We start from the raw sequence: 14185 nt of genomic DNA, 5'->3' as shown, positions 1-14185 counted from the left end.
AGCAGTGGGCCATTCATTGTACAGCTATGTTATTCCTTCTGAAATCCTTACGCTCCCTGTGTATGTGGATATGACACAGCAGCAGACAAGTTACACTGGGAACCTCATAGGACCATCACCTTTTGAGGTCTAAGCCTGACCGCCACCTGCCTCTTCCCTCAGGTGAAGCTACCTCAGGCAGCAACCGGCTGATAAGGAGAGGACAGATATGAAATGCAGGAAGCATGCCTAGCCTTCTACCACAGTGGCTGTTGTCCCCAGGCAATGGCCTCCCCAGGGATACGAGAACATCTGGGACCTTGGGTGAAGATGCAACTGGCCTGAAGCAGAAAGCTGCTTGGATGCCTGTATGTCACTGATCAGCATCTTAGAGGTGCTCAAAAGAAAGCCTCACCTGCCTTCCACAGCAGGAAAAGATGACTCAGATAGAGCTGCTTTATGCTATCGCCCATTTCCCTCTCTGCCAGTGCCCGCCAGTATCAACCCAGAGCTTAAACAGAGTTATCATGAAATTAAAGCAGTGTTTTCCCGTTACTTCCAGTTCCTGGAGATTTACTTTGTCTCAGCTGTGTAACTGTCAGATGAGCAAAAGGAGTCATGCAGCCCTGTCCTCTCCTGTGAGAGGCTGTGGTGCACTGAACAACTTCCAGATAGGAAAGCCGTATCTCTGAGGTGCAGGTCACATGGCAGTGGTGCTACACAAGTGCGTAAAGTGAAGCATATTGGCATGGCAGAATAGGCAGCATACATCCCAGGCAATCTTTTAAAATATTGTTAGTGACAATACTTGGTAGCAATAGGGGAGCGGGAAGCAAAACCCTGTAAGGAAACCTCACAAGAAATGTCTTAAGGCATCTTGTTGCAACAGCCCATTAAAAAACAAACAAACAAACAAACAAACAAAAAACCCCAAAACCCAAACAAACAAACAAAAAAACCAAAAAACCAAACATCCTCACATTTTCTGTGCTTCCTGCTGGTGATTTAAGTATGGCTTCTGTATCACTAGATCAGCTATAGCTCTGTCTGTATCTTGTCTACGTAAACCATAATCTGTCCAGGAACAAAACCCCTGCATTGCACTTGGGAGACTGCAGAGGCTTACCTGGTCTCTTGCACTGGATAGTCTTCATGTCAGGAGACCACTTGAGACTGGGCTCGCACAAAACAGAGTGTGCCCCTTCTAAGTGCATGCCATGCGGACAAGACAGAGCTATTCTCTCACCGATCTCATACACAGGTTTCCATGGCTCTCCTTGCAACCCCCCCTCCAGGATGGGCAGGAGACAAGCGGTTTCTAAGAGTTGAAGCATTTGAGATAGCCACAGTGAATCGATGTATTGCAGAAAGCAGTCACATATTCTACCTTCTCCTAAATTACTTAACAAATTGAATGGTAAGATTAGCTGATCTTCCTGTAGAAACATATCAATCATGTTAGCACAAGATAGTAATTCATCACACCAGCCAGAGGTGCAATACCAAGGACAGAGTGACAGTATCTTCTCCTACCACCTGCAGGTCCAGACCTAGCTTGAAGAGGGCTCCTCTGTTCTTAGGACTCAAAGTTGACTCACAAATAAAACGTGCAAGGAAAAAAAGAAACCCTAATGTTTACTGACCAGGTTAGAGGAAAAGACTGAAGTGGGGGAGATCATCCAAGATTTGTAAAGTGATACTTGGAGTTGTGTTCCTGTGACAATGTGCTTATTTGAGAACTTTGCGGTTGCCCAGTGCTGCCCACTGGACCTTTTCCTCAGTTGGCTTTGATCACAAACTCATTCCAGTGGTTCTTGGATATAGCCAACAGGACCAAATTAAGCAACATTGTTTCTGCAGGAAGTAACTCCTGGACTGGAATTTAATCTCCCTCACTTCCAGCCTTCCTTAGAAACAGACTTTATAGGTATGTTTCTATTTCAGTATTACAATATCTGGATTCAAAATAAAAGTCAATTTAGACATGATTATGTATAGGTAACGGGGAAATGCAGGTGCGTATTTTCCTCCTGTTGTTGGAAAGCAGACGTTCAGAGATGTTTCACTGGAATTCAGGAATGGAGTTGTCTTTCAAAACAAGAATCACTGAGACATACCCTGGCAGTATCTGTCTCCAGCTTGCCACTGTAAATCACTGCCACACTTAGCAACAGGATCACCAACAAGAGAATATCCATGTCTGCAAGCATAAACGATGCTTTTCCCAACAGGGTATGAGTTTTCAGCATTCTGAAAGCAAAGGAGCAGATGACATTTTGGATATACAATCTAAGAACCACTAGCAGCATGGAACTCCCTTTGATTCAGGGGTACAGTAGCTGAGGACAGTGAGAAATATTAATGCCACCCTAAAATGCACTGATGAGAGTGTCTGCAATACTGGGTGAATTCTGGTAATCAATAGCCAGTAAATGTGATCAAAATCAAAGTGTTGCTGCAAGTTTGTAGAATACAGAATATTTGGGATTTCTTAGCAAAGGGAGGGTTAGAGGTGAAGGTGCTCAGTGGCAGGGGTCTGGCAGTGGTACATGAGGGATGGAACAGCACTCTCCTGCCAGTGTACAAACTGACTTCAAATATGCCTGTTATTGAGCATTCAAGGGGGTACATAAGCTCTTGAACAGCTTTCCAGGGGGATCAGTGGAGAGTATATGGCTCTGTTAATTCTTACAATGGCATGTTATCAGCTTGCTAAAGGTTAATGGGATACAAAAGACCTGGACCTGAAGAGACTGATCTTTTCATATTTTATATCTCATTCTCTCCTAAGGATAGGTCTTATGAAAAATTGAGACTACTCCACAAATTTCAGGGTTTTACCTTCAGTTTGTGAAACAGAAGTATCAATATAAGAGGCAAGTATTGATTACTCCCAAAAAAACAACACTGGCAAAAGAGGGAATGCAAAATTTTGGATCTTGCCTCAGGTTGCAGTTGTGCAGAGGTAACTAACAGATTTTTAACTAATCCTTTTATCTATATGTTGGGCGAAAATACTCTAGACAGCCTCATAACATGGAGAAGGCATAATCCATTCCTCCAAGGGAGGAATTTAGTCTCCCTTGTTAAATAGGGCCAAGTTACAGTCAACCAAATACCTTGTGAGATCATAGTTTCATCAGGGAACATGAATGTACAATGGTGATTTACGGGGTGTAGAGTGAAGATGCCTAAAAAACATTATAGTTTTGCTATGGACTTGCTGGATGACCTTGGACAGTTTACTTCCTGTCCTGTTTTTTTCTGTAGTTTCCTGTGCTTTAATATGTAATTAATGTGGCTCAGAAAATGTTTATTATGTGTGTAGGGTAAAGGACAAGTAGATTGTTTTTCTCCATAGCTACATTCCAGAAAAGGAAAGATTTTGTTCTGGGTTTGGGGGTGGAGCATTTTTGGTTTTCTTTTCTTTTTAGTAAGAGGCCTTGGCTAATGTCATATAAACTTCAGCCAGGGAGAAATGCTGAGAGTGCTGCTATACAGTAGCTCTGATACTAAGCTTGCCAAGAAAAATACAAATTTGCAAGTAACTATTTGTATTAACTGTAATAGAGACACTGCAGATAGCAATAGGACAGATAACAGAGTAATAGAAATAACTTACTTGAACAAATCCATTTTCCAAGAGAGGAGGAGGTGAACAGAATTGTGTAGGAGTTATGGATAAATCAAAACAGTGTGGTTCAATCAAGCTATGAAGCAAACAAAACTATGATTTAGTCTGAATTTAGTCTCTCTTCCTTTCAAGATCCTACACTTCTCAGTGAAGCCCATTTTCAAGGCTATTATGTGTCCCATTTACATCACGATTATACCTAAATCAGGCACTGCCAGGCCATTTGAGAGAGTGCTAAATAGAATGATTTCAAGTTTACCAGCTTTTACCCCCTTTTTCACTCTTATTTTGTATCAGATTCACAGCTTCTGAATTTTGTTTTGTTTCAAATTAAATTTGAAAGCTCAGTAAGTGATCTAACCCCTGAATTTGATAGCCTGTGCCTCCTTCTGAAATAAATTTTTAAATCTTCCTGTAGTTGTGGTCAAAATGTGGGGTTTTTCCTGCTTACCGAAAATGCTGCAACTCTTCCTCTTCACATGGTCTGCTTTCACGTTGCTCTCCTATGCAGGCTTTCCCACCGCCACGTGGGGAGGGGTTGTTGCAGGCTCGACTCCTTGATTTCCTTCCCCCTGAACAAGGACTCCAGGAAGACCAGCAGCTCCAGCGTCCATCAACAACACCTATGTAATATTTGGGAATATTTCACATTAAACCACTCTGTAGGTAGTTTAAAGGCACAGGCTGTTCAAAGCTACTGATGGTCCAAACTGTACCCTTGCAGAGAATTTTAGATTGCAACGATCTAATCTTCCATCTTTCACCAATTTGCCTTTTGCAAAAGTATAATTCCATGGAGGCTATATGTTATCAGAGTCTGAGAGAACATAAAAATAACTATCAGCTACAACTAATCTGCAAAATTAAAAACCAAAACTTTTGAAGTTATTGACAGTCATTCCTTTAGTACATATACTTATTTACAGAAGGTCACCTTCTGAGCAGTTAGTATTGTCCACTGCATTTAACAATAACAATAAAATGTTTTCTATGTTAAGCATTGTTTGAACGTGCAACATATGACCCAAGCAGGCACTGCACATCAGCTGCTCATTCAGGTTGTGCAGAGGCACAGACAGACGCTGGAAGCAGGAAAGCACACTTTGCCACTTCTAAACTCTCACAAGTTTAAAAAGTGCTGACCTGGCTGATCTTGCACCAGAGTTCCCAGCTCACAAGCTGCTCCAAAGGTGTAAGGCTTGCAGTAACACACACAGTGAGTTCCTTCCACGGTTGCCTCACCACCATTCTGACAAGGCTGACATTTGCAGGGATCGTTTTCAGCCATATATTCTTCAATGGCTTGTTTTAGGTAATGCTTTTTGACCGAGGAGCAGGGCACTTCCTTTACGAGCTCATATAACGGTGTTAGCTACACACAGTACAGAAACATTTATATTAAATAGTTATAATTGGGATATAAGAGTTCATAAGCACATTTTGTCATGCAAAATAAATTGTGATATATGCTTCTGCACATGAGAGTTGGCAGATGCTCTCATGTGCTAACTAGCTAGCTAAAATCTTATGTCAGTATGTAATATTGGACTTTTTCTGAAAAGTCAGCTCTGCTTGACAGCATCCATTAAAACTAGTGGTAGAATGGTTGAGATAAAAGTGTAACACAGACCACAAATGTACAGTAACTCAAAATTCTCACCCAACTATTCCCAGCCTAAAAAGCTGGACATTTAACAATTCATTATGTTATTTCATTAAGCAGTGATTGAATGTAAAAATAAGTGAAAACATTTTGCATTTCTATTGCCTCTTTTATGATATTCTGTGCTTTTACATTTATTTTAAAACTTCCTGACAGAGATCTTTTGTGTCTATACCATTCTTCAGTTTCTTCAGTATGCAGGCAGTTCCCCAAAGGAACTTAGACAAGGTAGCAGTGAATATGGCCATGCCCAGCTTGGAAGTATCTGGCTTCCAGAAGCTCCAGTTGTGCCTAAACGTCTGGATGCAGAGACGAGGAGGGATAAAAGGGATACACTGAAGCTGACAAGCTGAGTGGAAGCCACACAGACCTGCCAATACGCATTTCAGGAAAGGGGCTATCTCAGATCTGCGCTTTCTCCAATGCCAGGATGACCCTCTATTCCTAAGCAGGATTCCACTAAAGTCACTGAAGGTAAGATTATAGGTATTGACCTGCCAAAAGTCATGGTGCAGCTGACCATATTAGCTTCCTGTCATTTTCTTCCTGTTGACTTCTCTTTTCTTTTTCATAAAGATCTGAAAACAGAATGATTGGACACTACAGCCTGATTAATCACCAGCTATGGCTTAATCATTTCTCCCCTTGAGGTGATCCCATCCACTCATGTCTGCTTTGAGAAAATAGCCTTACCTTCTGTTTAATTACTCTGGGATAGTCTGTCACTGATCTGGCCCAAAAGGAGTATCTCTGACTGTTCCCAGCAGGATTATTCAGCTCTAGATAACTAAGGCCAGCAACAGCACCTGGGCTTCCTCCTTCTATGTGGGGGTCTCCTTTAATCTTATTACCACTGCTTCCTGTAGATTCAGAAGAGGAAATACAGAAAATACCAGCATTGCTATATTTACAAATGGAAATAGAAACAATACATGCAAAAACTATGCTAGCAAGTAGTGAAAGGACTCATCAGGACCTGTGCCTGGATCAGGAGCTCCTACACTGATAATATATAAGAAATATCTGGTTTTGCATGTGACTTGGCAGCCCAGTCTTAGGGTGTCCAGGAAAGTACTAGTTACTGGGAAAGCATCAGCAATAATTCATGAGTGTTGGAAAGACTTTAAGCCAGGTACTTGGTGTCCAAGTTCAGCATGTTAAGACAGAGTTCAACAAAGCTACCTGCTCCTCACTTTGACAACTATTTAAGAAGAGACGAAAGACGGAGACATGACAACTGTACGAGTCACTGTTCAATGTTTACCTGAAGAAGTCTGTAGCAGTTCATCCAGTTTGGAGCACTTTACTTTCTTCTTTTTCACAATGAATGCATTCCAGCCTGATGTGGTGCACTCATACATGTCTGTTATGCTCAAACCTGCAGATAATCGATCTGTTAACAACATTGTACACAGCAAGTATGTTGGATTAACTTTCAAGTTTCCCATTGACTTGAGATGTCATGAAGTATTATACCTAAATCAGAAGGCAACTAACTAGTGCATCCTGTGGGAAGACCCAGGAGTTGCTAAGGGCTATGGATGGAGGCTGAGAGAGGGGAGGTGTGTCTGGAAAAAAATTGTTTCTTTCATCTCTTTTCTCAGCAGTCCCTAATTCTACAGCACGGCTCCACACTAAGTGCCATCATATGTGTCACTGTGGTGTTTGCTCTGTTTGTAATTTAGTCTGGTTTAAGCAGTTTTACCCAACTTTGCTCTTCAAGTAACTTTTAAGCTTTAACATTATTTGGCACTAGAATTCAAGTGTAGCCTCATGAGCTCCTGAACCAACTATCAATTCATTGCTAACCATAGCACTGCAGGTCACAGATGTGAATCTAGAACTAAATGCTGTGGTTTGAGCACTTTTTCTAATCTTCTTTCTTTTGCCTGTGAAGAGAATATGGTTACTAGAAGTCACTTGCTTGATTTTAGATATTAGCTGCAAGAACATGCAAATAAATTTTTATTCTTGTTTATTCACTTTGTTTTTTGTACCAAATACTCCAGTGCTCTACCTTCTGCTTTCATTTTGTCAGTATCCATATAAAAAATAACTTTGTAGTGTCCTCCTAGAGATCCAGAGTGTAAGAAATGAGTCCCAAAATGTTCAATAAGTCTTCGGTAGACACTATACTCATAGATGACTGGAAGGTTGGCCAGTTCCTTCCAGAAGGGCTCCGCAAGAGTGAGAAAGTCTGGGTTGTTGTTAATAAACTGAGCAACTTCCACACTGTTCTCAACAACCATCAGCTGCTTACTCTGGGGGAAGGAAAAGACATCAGTCAGCCTCCATCAGAGTGGTTCCATACTAGCCAGATGACATGCACGTGATATTGGCTACTAACAAACTGCTTTACAGAGCTGTTGAATATGCGTAACCAACTTTGTGAATGCAAGAAGAATACTCTGATGTTAGGAAATATCTTTTGGACCTTTATTTGTAATTACTGCAACATCTTTCTTTTCCTCCTTTGTACCTGAAAGCTAGCATAAGGCCACTTAGGAAAGAAAAATATCACTCTTCAAAGCTAATGTGGTTTCCAGCAGCAGAAAGCCTGGCAGTAGCAGGTTAACAAGCCTTGTCCGAAAGGAAATCAGAGGGACTAGAGAGGTCTTTGCATCCTGTTTTGTCTAGAGGAGTCTGCCTTTGTAAGGGGGTCTAGCAATTTTGAGGATGCTGCTGAATTATTAAACCCTCTATGCATATACAATATTATTCACCTCAACCTCTCAAATTGCTTTTGAACCTTGTTATGTTAAGTCTCAAAATATGCCGTTGCTAGTGTGGTAAAATGAGCTTGCCATGAGCTTGTTCTCTGTCAACTTGGGAGTCATAAAATGCACAAAACTGTTACTTGATTTTATCTGCTTTAAGATAGAGGTTATACTTCATAATTGGGAGTTACTCTCAAATTATATATCTAATATTTATTTTTAAATAAGTCAAAAGAATAAGCACTATGACTTCCTGGCTATTTAAAGCACCAGATCTCTCTCTTAATGGAGTTCTACTAGTAGAAAATGTATTATAAAGTAAATGAACTTTCATCACAGAATTACTGCAATTTTTTTGCTCCAAGATACTGACAGAGGTAATAGAAGGGGAAAAAAAAAAAAAAAAAGAGGCAGTAAATAGGAAGAAAATTGAAAAGATTAATTAATTATGAGAAGAAGCCATTCCCTGCCCCTGCCCCCCTATAGGGAGGAAAAAAGCTACTACATAAATAAATTACTAATGAAGAGGTAAAATGGAGAAAGTAAAACCAGCAGCCAATCCTTTTTAATTGATACTCAAACAAGGGATCTCTTTTAAAAAGTTTTGTACAAATTTTTCAGTCATGTACTTTGTGCCAAAAATATCTGGACAAAATAAATACTTGCATTTGTATATAAAACCACATCAAAAAAAAAGGAAAATGTTTCTGCAAAATACTAAGCCACAGCAACAACTTATACATACCTTTTGACTGTGTTGCAGAATTTTATTCTGTGAATAACTGTGTCCACTGTTTGAGTTTTCATACCTCTCTGTGTGTTTCATGTAAGACCAGCTGCTGTTGAAAAACTCATACGTGAAATCATTCTGAACTTTAACCTAGAAAATGAAAGATAGAATTCTGTATAAAAGGCTTCATGAAGGATGTTAAAAATTATATATAGTAGAGCAAATGCTTCCTTATGCAAAATTCTGATATGTTTTCCAGGCTGAACCCATTTCAGATTTCATTAAAAGTACTGAACACTGTAGGAAAAGCAATACATGTATATATATATTGAATGCATATTTGTACATGAAGTATTTATGTTATGAAGTAAAGTACACTAAGGATTGCTTGGCATGCTTTTGATAAACGTGAGACAAACCAAATCCCTGAGACAGTGACTTCAAGCAAAGCGTATTTCTGGAAGATCTGCACAAAGCACCCCAAAGCCTTGTGCACATAACATTTCTTCGGGTGATATAGACCACTACTTATACTGAGGAGATGGCTTTACATGCAATATAACTGTGAGAGAATTAGAAATCACATCCAGGGAATTACAATTTTTTTGCTTTTATTTTAGCAAGGTACACACCAGTTTGTATTTCAGAATAGTAAGTGACTGAAGAGAGGGAACAGGTGTCATTTGGCTGTGTTTAGGGAAACATACCCGTCAAGAGACCTGACAAGCTTTGCATCATTCCTCTATTTTTAGTCATGAGTCTACATACAAAGCTATGCCTAATGGAAACATACCTGGAAAGTATAAGCAAGAACGCTTTCACTCAGCCTGTAGTATTCTCTCCCATCACCGCTAAAAACCTTTCTGCATTGTCCTCCAAAGCTTTTTGTATGAATGACTCTTCCCCTTGTCTCACCAGTAATGGCATCAAAGCTATGAGAAGAAAAACATGAGAGATCATTAAGATGGAGAGGTAGCAAAGTATTTTACAGGATGCAAAAATTACAGAGCCATTACAACTGAATGCTGTATCTGCAAATTAAGATCATAAGCTGATTTACCCAAGGAAAGAGTATATCAACTGGTAGACTTCTATGCCTGCAGAACTCAGCATGCATAGTATGCTACCATGTGGAAAGCAAAATGTTGCTCTTTTTGTCAACAAAAATGGACACATATTGATATGTCTTAACATTAAGACATATCTATCACAACTGATTTTAAGTGTTACTTTTCCAGCAATTAATGCAAACACAGAAACAACAGGGCACCCATTCCAAAATGTTTTTGTATTATATCTGAATTATATGGCATTCCAAGTGATAAAACTATGTAAAAGAAGTTTAAAATAATTATTTTGCTAGGTTGTAGATGGAATATAAAACCACAAATCCATTTGAAACCTCAGTACCAAATGCAACAGCAATGAACAAAAAGAATGAGCATTTCTGGCTCATTTTTTCCATTCTGATGATGATGTGTATTGGTTGGCATTTCATTTCATATCTTAAAATATGTTTTCCAATAGCAGCAATTAAAGATAAAAAGCCTTATTCTTGCTTCAGATCAAAGGGCCTCTACATCCTGGCTGCATTGAGCCATTGGCATGATGAAGGCTGTTGTACTGAATAATTTTGCATATGGGATGCTTGACCATAGGTCCAGGAAGCCCATCTGCACTGCCAGCGTCTGCAAATACAATAAAAATGTAAATGCATTTGGTACCAGTACTACTGAGCCTGGCACATTACCCTGTTCCTGTAAGTTCCGAATTCGGAGGTGTTTTATCAACATCACATACAGTCATCTGTTTACATCGATCTTCATCTGCACCATCTTCCTCACAATCCTGGTCTCCATTGCACACAAGAGATCTGCTAATGCACTGACCTAAATCAAAACAAAAGTGCATGGGGAAAGGAGAAGTGTTTGCTTGTTTAAAAAGAAATCACCTAAAAATCAAAGCAAAAGTCCCACTTACCTGCTACTTTAATTAGCTTGTTCTCTCCCTCGATGAACAGTCTGTGCCCAGGAGGGCTTGTGAAACAACAGTAAATGTAGACATAAAGAGTGTGGAGTACACTTGAAGGAACCACAGCCATTCAAAGCTTAGAATGTATTAATAAAACAGTTAACTTCAGGATTTATTTCCTGAGCTTTCATCCTTTGACTGTACTGCTTGTGATTATCCATGATTATCTCTCTGGTAGCACCAAAACATGGTTATGTTCCTCTGTGATAAACATCTATCTACTGAGATAATGTGGGTTTTTTGTGAAAGTAATGGAAGCTGCTTGGATACAAGGACTGTTTTAGGGAGCACTAGTTTCCATGACCCAGGTGATTGCCAAGATGTTTGAATATACCCTAGAACAGCTTTGAAAAATCACAACAAAGGTTGCATTCCTTAATTACCTTCTCATAATGAAAAAAACCGTACTCTGGGGAAAATTATTAAGGCAGAACGACTTAAGAGAGGCTACCAGGGCTACAGCATGTTATCTGCAAAGGTCTGCAACACTCCAGATGAAATTAGAAATATGTGTGGTTGAGGCTGGAAAAAAGGAAACATCCTCCTAAATCACAATTATCTGTGGGTCAAGGGTTCTGCAAAGCCATTGCCTATTTACTAAAGCTTAAATATAACTTTATGATTAGAAAATGGTGAAAAAGAACTTGGATAGTACCTGAGAAACACCTGAACCGATCACCACAGCCGTCTTGCACCGGGCATCCCCTTGTTGGGGTGCATGGTCTTGTTTCAAAGGCATCCCCAGAGCAAGGGTTTCCACCATACTGGCCATAAACTGCTACTGTCCGTCTCCGAATCTGGATGCAAATCAAGGCAGATCTTTGAAAATCCAAATGCAAAGCCGGAATAGCTTACTAGTGTCACGGCAATGCTACCGCTCTGCTGCTATAAGAAAATGAGACATTCACTATTTTTTTTTTGAGAAAAACACTTGGTGTTACCACAATATGGTAACAAACTCTCAGGTTAATAGAAAGACAACTATTTCATCTATAAGGTCTTTAGACTGATGCATAAGCTTGGCTGGTTTGTTAAAAAACCTAGTATGTAACTGAAAGCAAGAGAAAGCTGCTGACAAATTTCAGTTTTATTCTACATTTTTAATAGGCCAAATAATGACTGATATGAATGCTAAAGTTTGTCAAAGTAAACAATGTCATTTTGGAAGATGATAAAATCTAACATCAGGTAGACTGCTTTTTGCTTCTAAAAAGAGTAAGTACTGTCTCATGGCACATCTTTAATTTTGACTAATCCCTCCCTAACTGATGCAACATTAAAGTAAATGAGAAGGAAAATCAAAAGCAAGTGTCTTGCACATCAGTAGAGTTGCACTGTAAAAATCAACATTTCATTGAGGATAATATTTTGCAATCAAATTTTCTTTCCTTGAGATGTGACTCACTAACGAAAAATCAGTGGAGTTGGTACAAAGCAGCATCAGAGGGGTAATGTCTCAGTATACTGGACAGTTGAGCCTTTTGGAATTATCACCAAAATAAAAAGCGCACAAATTATTTTACAACACGAATACCATAGCTTTGAAAGGGAACATACTGGGGACAGATTGGAGGATTTCCCTTCTGAGTTCTTTGTTCTTCAGCTTTCTTGTCTGCTGGGGCTTTTGTCTGGCAGTTGATTTGGGGGTTTAAAGATACAGCAGTTCCTTAATTACTGGGAAAAAAAAGCACATGCTATTAAGGTTATGGGTATCGAAAAGCTGTGTCTATCTGTACCTGTTTTTGAGTACAGCCATCACACTCAGACCAAGGGCCAAAAGAATTCCAGCGGCAATGGACTGGAGGGGTAGGGCTGCTCCAGTAGCATTTTTTCAGAGAGAGAGAGAGAGAGAGAGAGAGGATAATCATCAGGGATTTCCATCCATAACCATTAGTGCAAAACTTTTCTAAACAACAAAGCAGGCCCTCAACAACAATTAGGGGTATGATCAGGATCCCTCTAAAACCACTTGGATTTGCTTTTCACGTGTGAGAACAAAATCAGTCCCAGCTTGGGCTTTCTGGTCACTGAAAAGAAAAAACTAGATACTATTCACATAGCCTGAACATCAGCAAGGACTTTGTGCAAACATAATACCAGCTTCAAGGACCAGTTTCACATTGCACAGCAGAGAGAGGCCAGATCACATCTGGAGCTCAGCAGGGAGCTGCCAGGGGCTGTGTGTACCATGGCATGCAGCAGACCTCCTCACAGCAGCTCTCACCCAGTTTGCCCATGGGATGCACTGAGGGTGCTACCTGCCCCTGGGATCGGGGCTGGCTTGCAGTAAACTGAGCTGTACTTCACAGATGTGTGCCACTGTGGCTTATTCCACCACTGTGTGCTCTTTTCCCAAAGGGCAGCTGACTCCTCTGGGCAGAGGTAAGGGACACCAAAATGCCCATTCTTGTCACCACTGAAGGCAGTGGCAGCACTGACAGCAAGCAGTGCCTCCTTTCCCAGGAGATGTATCTGAAGACCCATTTAAGACCTGCCCCATGTCACACACAACAGAAGTTGCCTGTTAAACTATGCATGGTTAGTCTTCAGCATGTAATTTATTGAAGAAATATTCACCTGGAAAAAACAGGAAAGAAGCCTGAAACTTCCAGCAACAGAAAAAGCCCCAGGACCTGGGAAAAAAAAAAAAAAAAAAAAAGAGCAAAAGCAAACTTACTTTGCTTTTCTGCTTTTTCTGTTTGCTCATACAGCTGTTCTAACTTTCTGCAATCTTTACAGTAGTCAGCTTAAAAAATAAAGGAGAGCATCACAGTGATTTTCCTGAGCTTTGTCGTGCAAGCTCATTTTTTAGTTTTCTTCTTCCTTGCAACACTGCCCAATTACATTTTCAGCTAATTATTATCTTCAGCATATAAATTTATATTTCATTGCATGTTCCATATCCATTTCATCAGTACAAATTAAGTAAGCAATTGTCTTACCTTCATGTTAGATTAAATACTCAGATATCCAGTGATTACCAGGGAAAATGCACTTTCACTCAATTCAGCAGCCAAAGGAGTCAGTCAGTCTGTCTGCTGCTGTACATTTCTTCTCACTCTGCCTTTCTGTTCTGCTTTTCTTTCCCTAAAAAGGCTGAATATTGCCAAGGAATTTTAATCTTAACCCATCTAGTGCCCTCCAGGGACACAGCCTGCTTTAGGAGCTGCTCAGTGGTTTTAGGACGTATAAATCAAGGTTTGGTTGTACTGATTGGGGTTGGCACGAAGCTGTGAAGAGCTCTTACTGGAAGAACAATTGCTTTTTCCTTATCTTCTCTCTCACAGCTTCTTTCCTCTGCACAAGGCTTTTCAGTGATCCCAGGCCAGTCCTGGTGTCACATACACTACCACCACAGCTGACTCCCCAGCTTCAGTAGGAAAAGCTGACCTAGAATTAAGCTGATGTTGCTAAGGTTTAATTTTCATCAC

General features: G+C 40.1%; 1 protein-coding gene and 1 long non-coding RNA gene across 2 annotated transcripts in view; one reads left to right on the top strand and one right to left on the bottom strand.

The window, feature by feature from the left end:
* LOC114017017 (uncharacterized) overlaps positions 1-1093 on the top strand; it is an 18871-nt gene extending 17778 nt beyond the window's left edge. The window contains exon 4 of the long non-coding RNA XR_003561821.2: positions 163-1093. This is a non-coding gene — a long non-coding RNA (uncharacterized LOC114017017). The remainder of the gene's footprint in view (positions 1-162) is intronic.
* The window catches only part of C7 (complement C7), a 23986-nt gene extending 9801 nt beyond the window's left edge, over positions 1-14185 (bottom strand). The window contains exons 1-15 of the mRNA XM_027811404.2: positions 13697-14185; positions 13332-13387; positions 12491-12566; positions 11410-11551; positions 10474-10612; positions 9517-9655; positions 8739-8873; positions 7294-7537; positions 6541-6654; positions 5970-6136; positions 4757-4985; positions 4065-4236; positions 3602-3689; positions 2097-2229; positions 1106-1297 (exon numbers count right to left, since the gene is read on the bottom strand). Of these exons, the coding sequence (XP_027667205.2) occupies positions 1106-1297; positions 2097-2229; positions 3602-3689; positions 4065-4236; positions 4757-4985; positions 5970-6136; positions 6541-6654; positions 7294-7537; positions 8739-8873; positions 9517-9655; positions 10474-10612; positions 11410-11551; positions 12491-12566; positions 13332-13387; positions 13697-13702 (2032 nt within the window). The 5' untranslated portion in view covers positions 13703-14185. The remainder of the gene's footprint in view (positions 1-1105; positions 1298-2096; positions 2230-3601; positions 3690-4064; positions 4237-4756; positions 4986-5969; positions 6137-6540; positions 6655-7293; positions 7538-8738; positions 8874-9516; positions 9656-10473; positions 10613-11409; positions 11552-12490; positions 12567-13331; positions 13388-13696) is intronic.

The sequence above is a fragment of the Falco cherrug genome, chromosome Z (genome assembly GCF_023634085.1).
Source record: "Falco cherrug isolate bFalChe1 chromosome Z, bFalChe1.pri, whole genome shotgun sequence".
NCBI classification, from domain to species: Eukaryota; Metazoa; Chordata; class Aves; order Falconiformes; family Falconidae; genus Falco; species Falco cherrug.
This window is presented reverse-complemented; position numbering and strand designations above follow the sequence as displayed.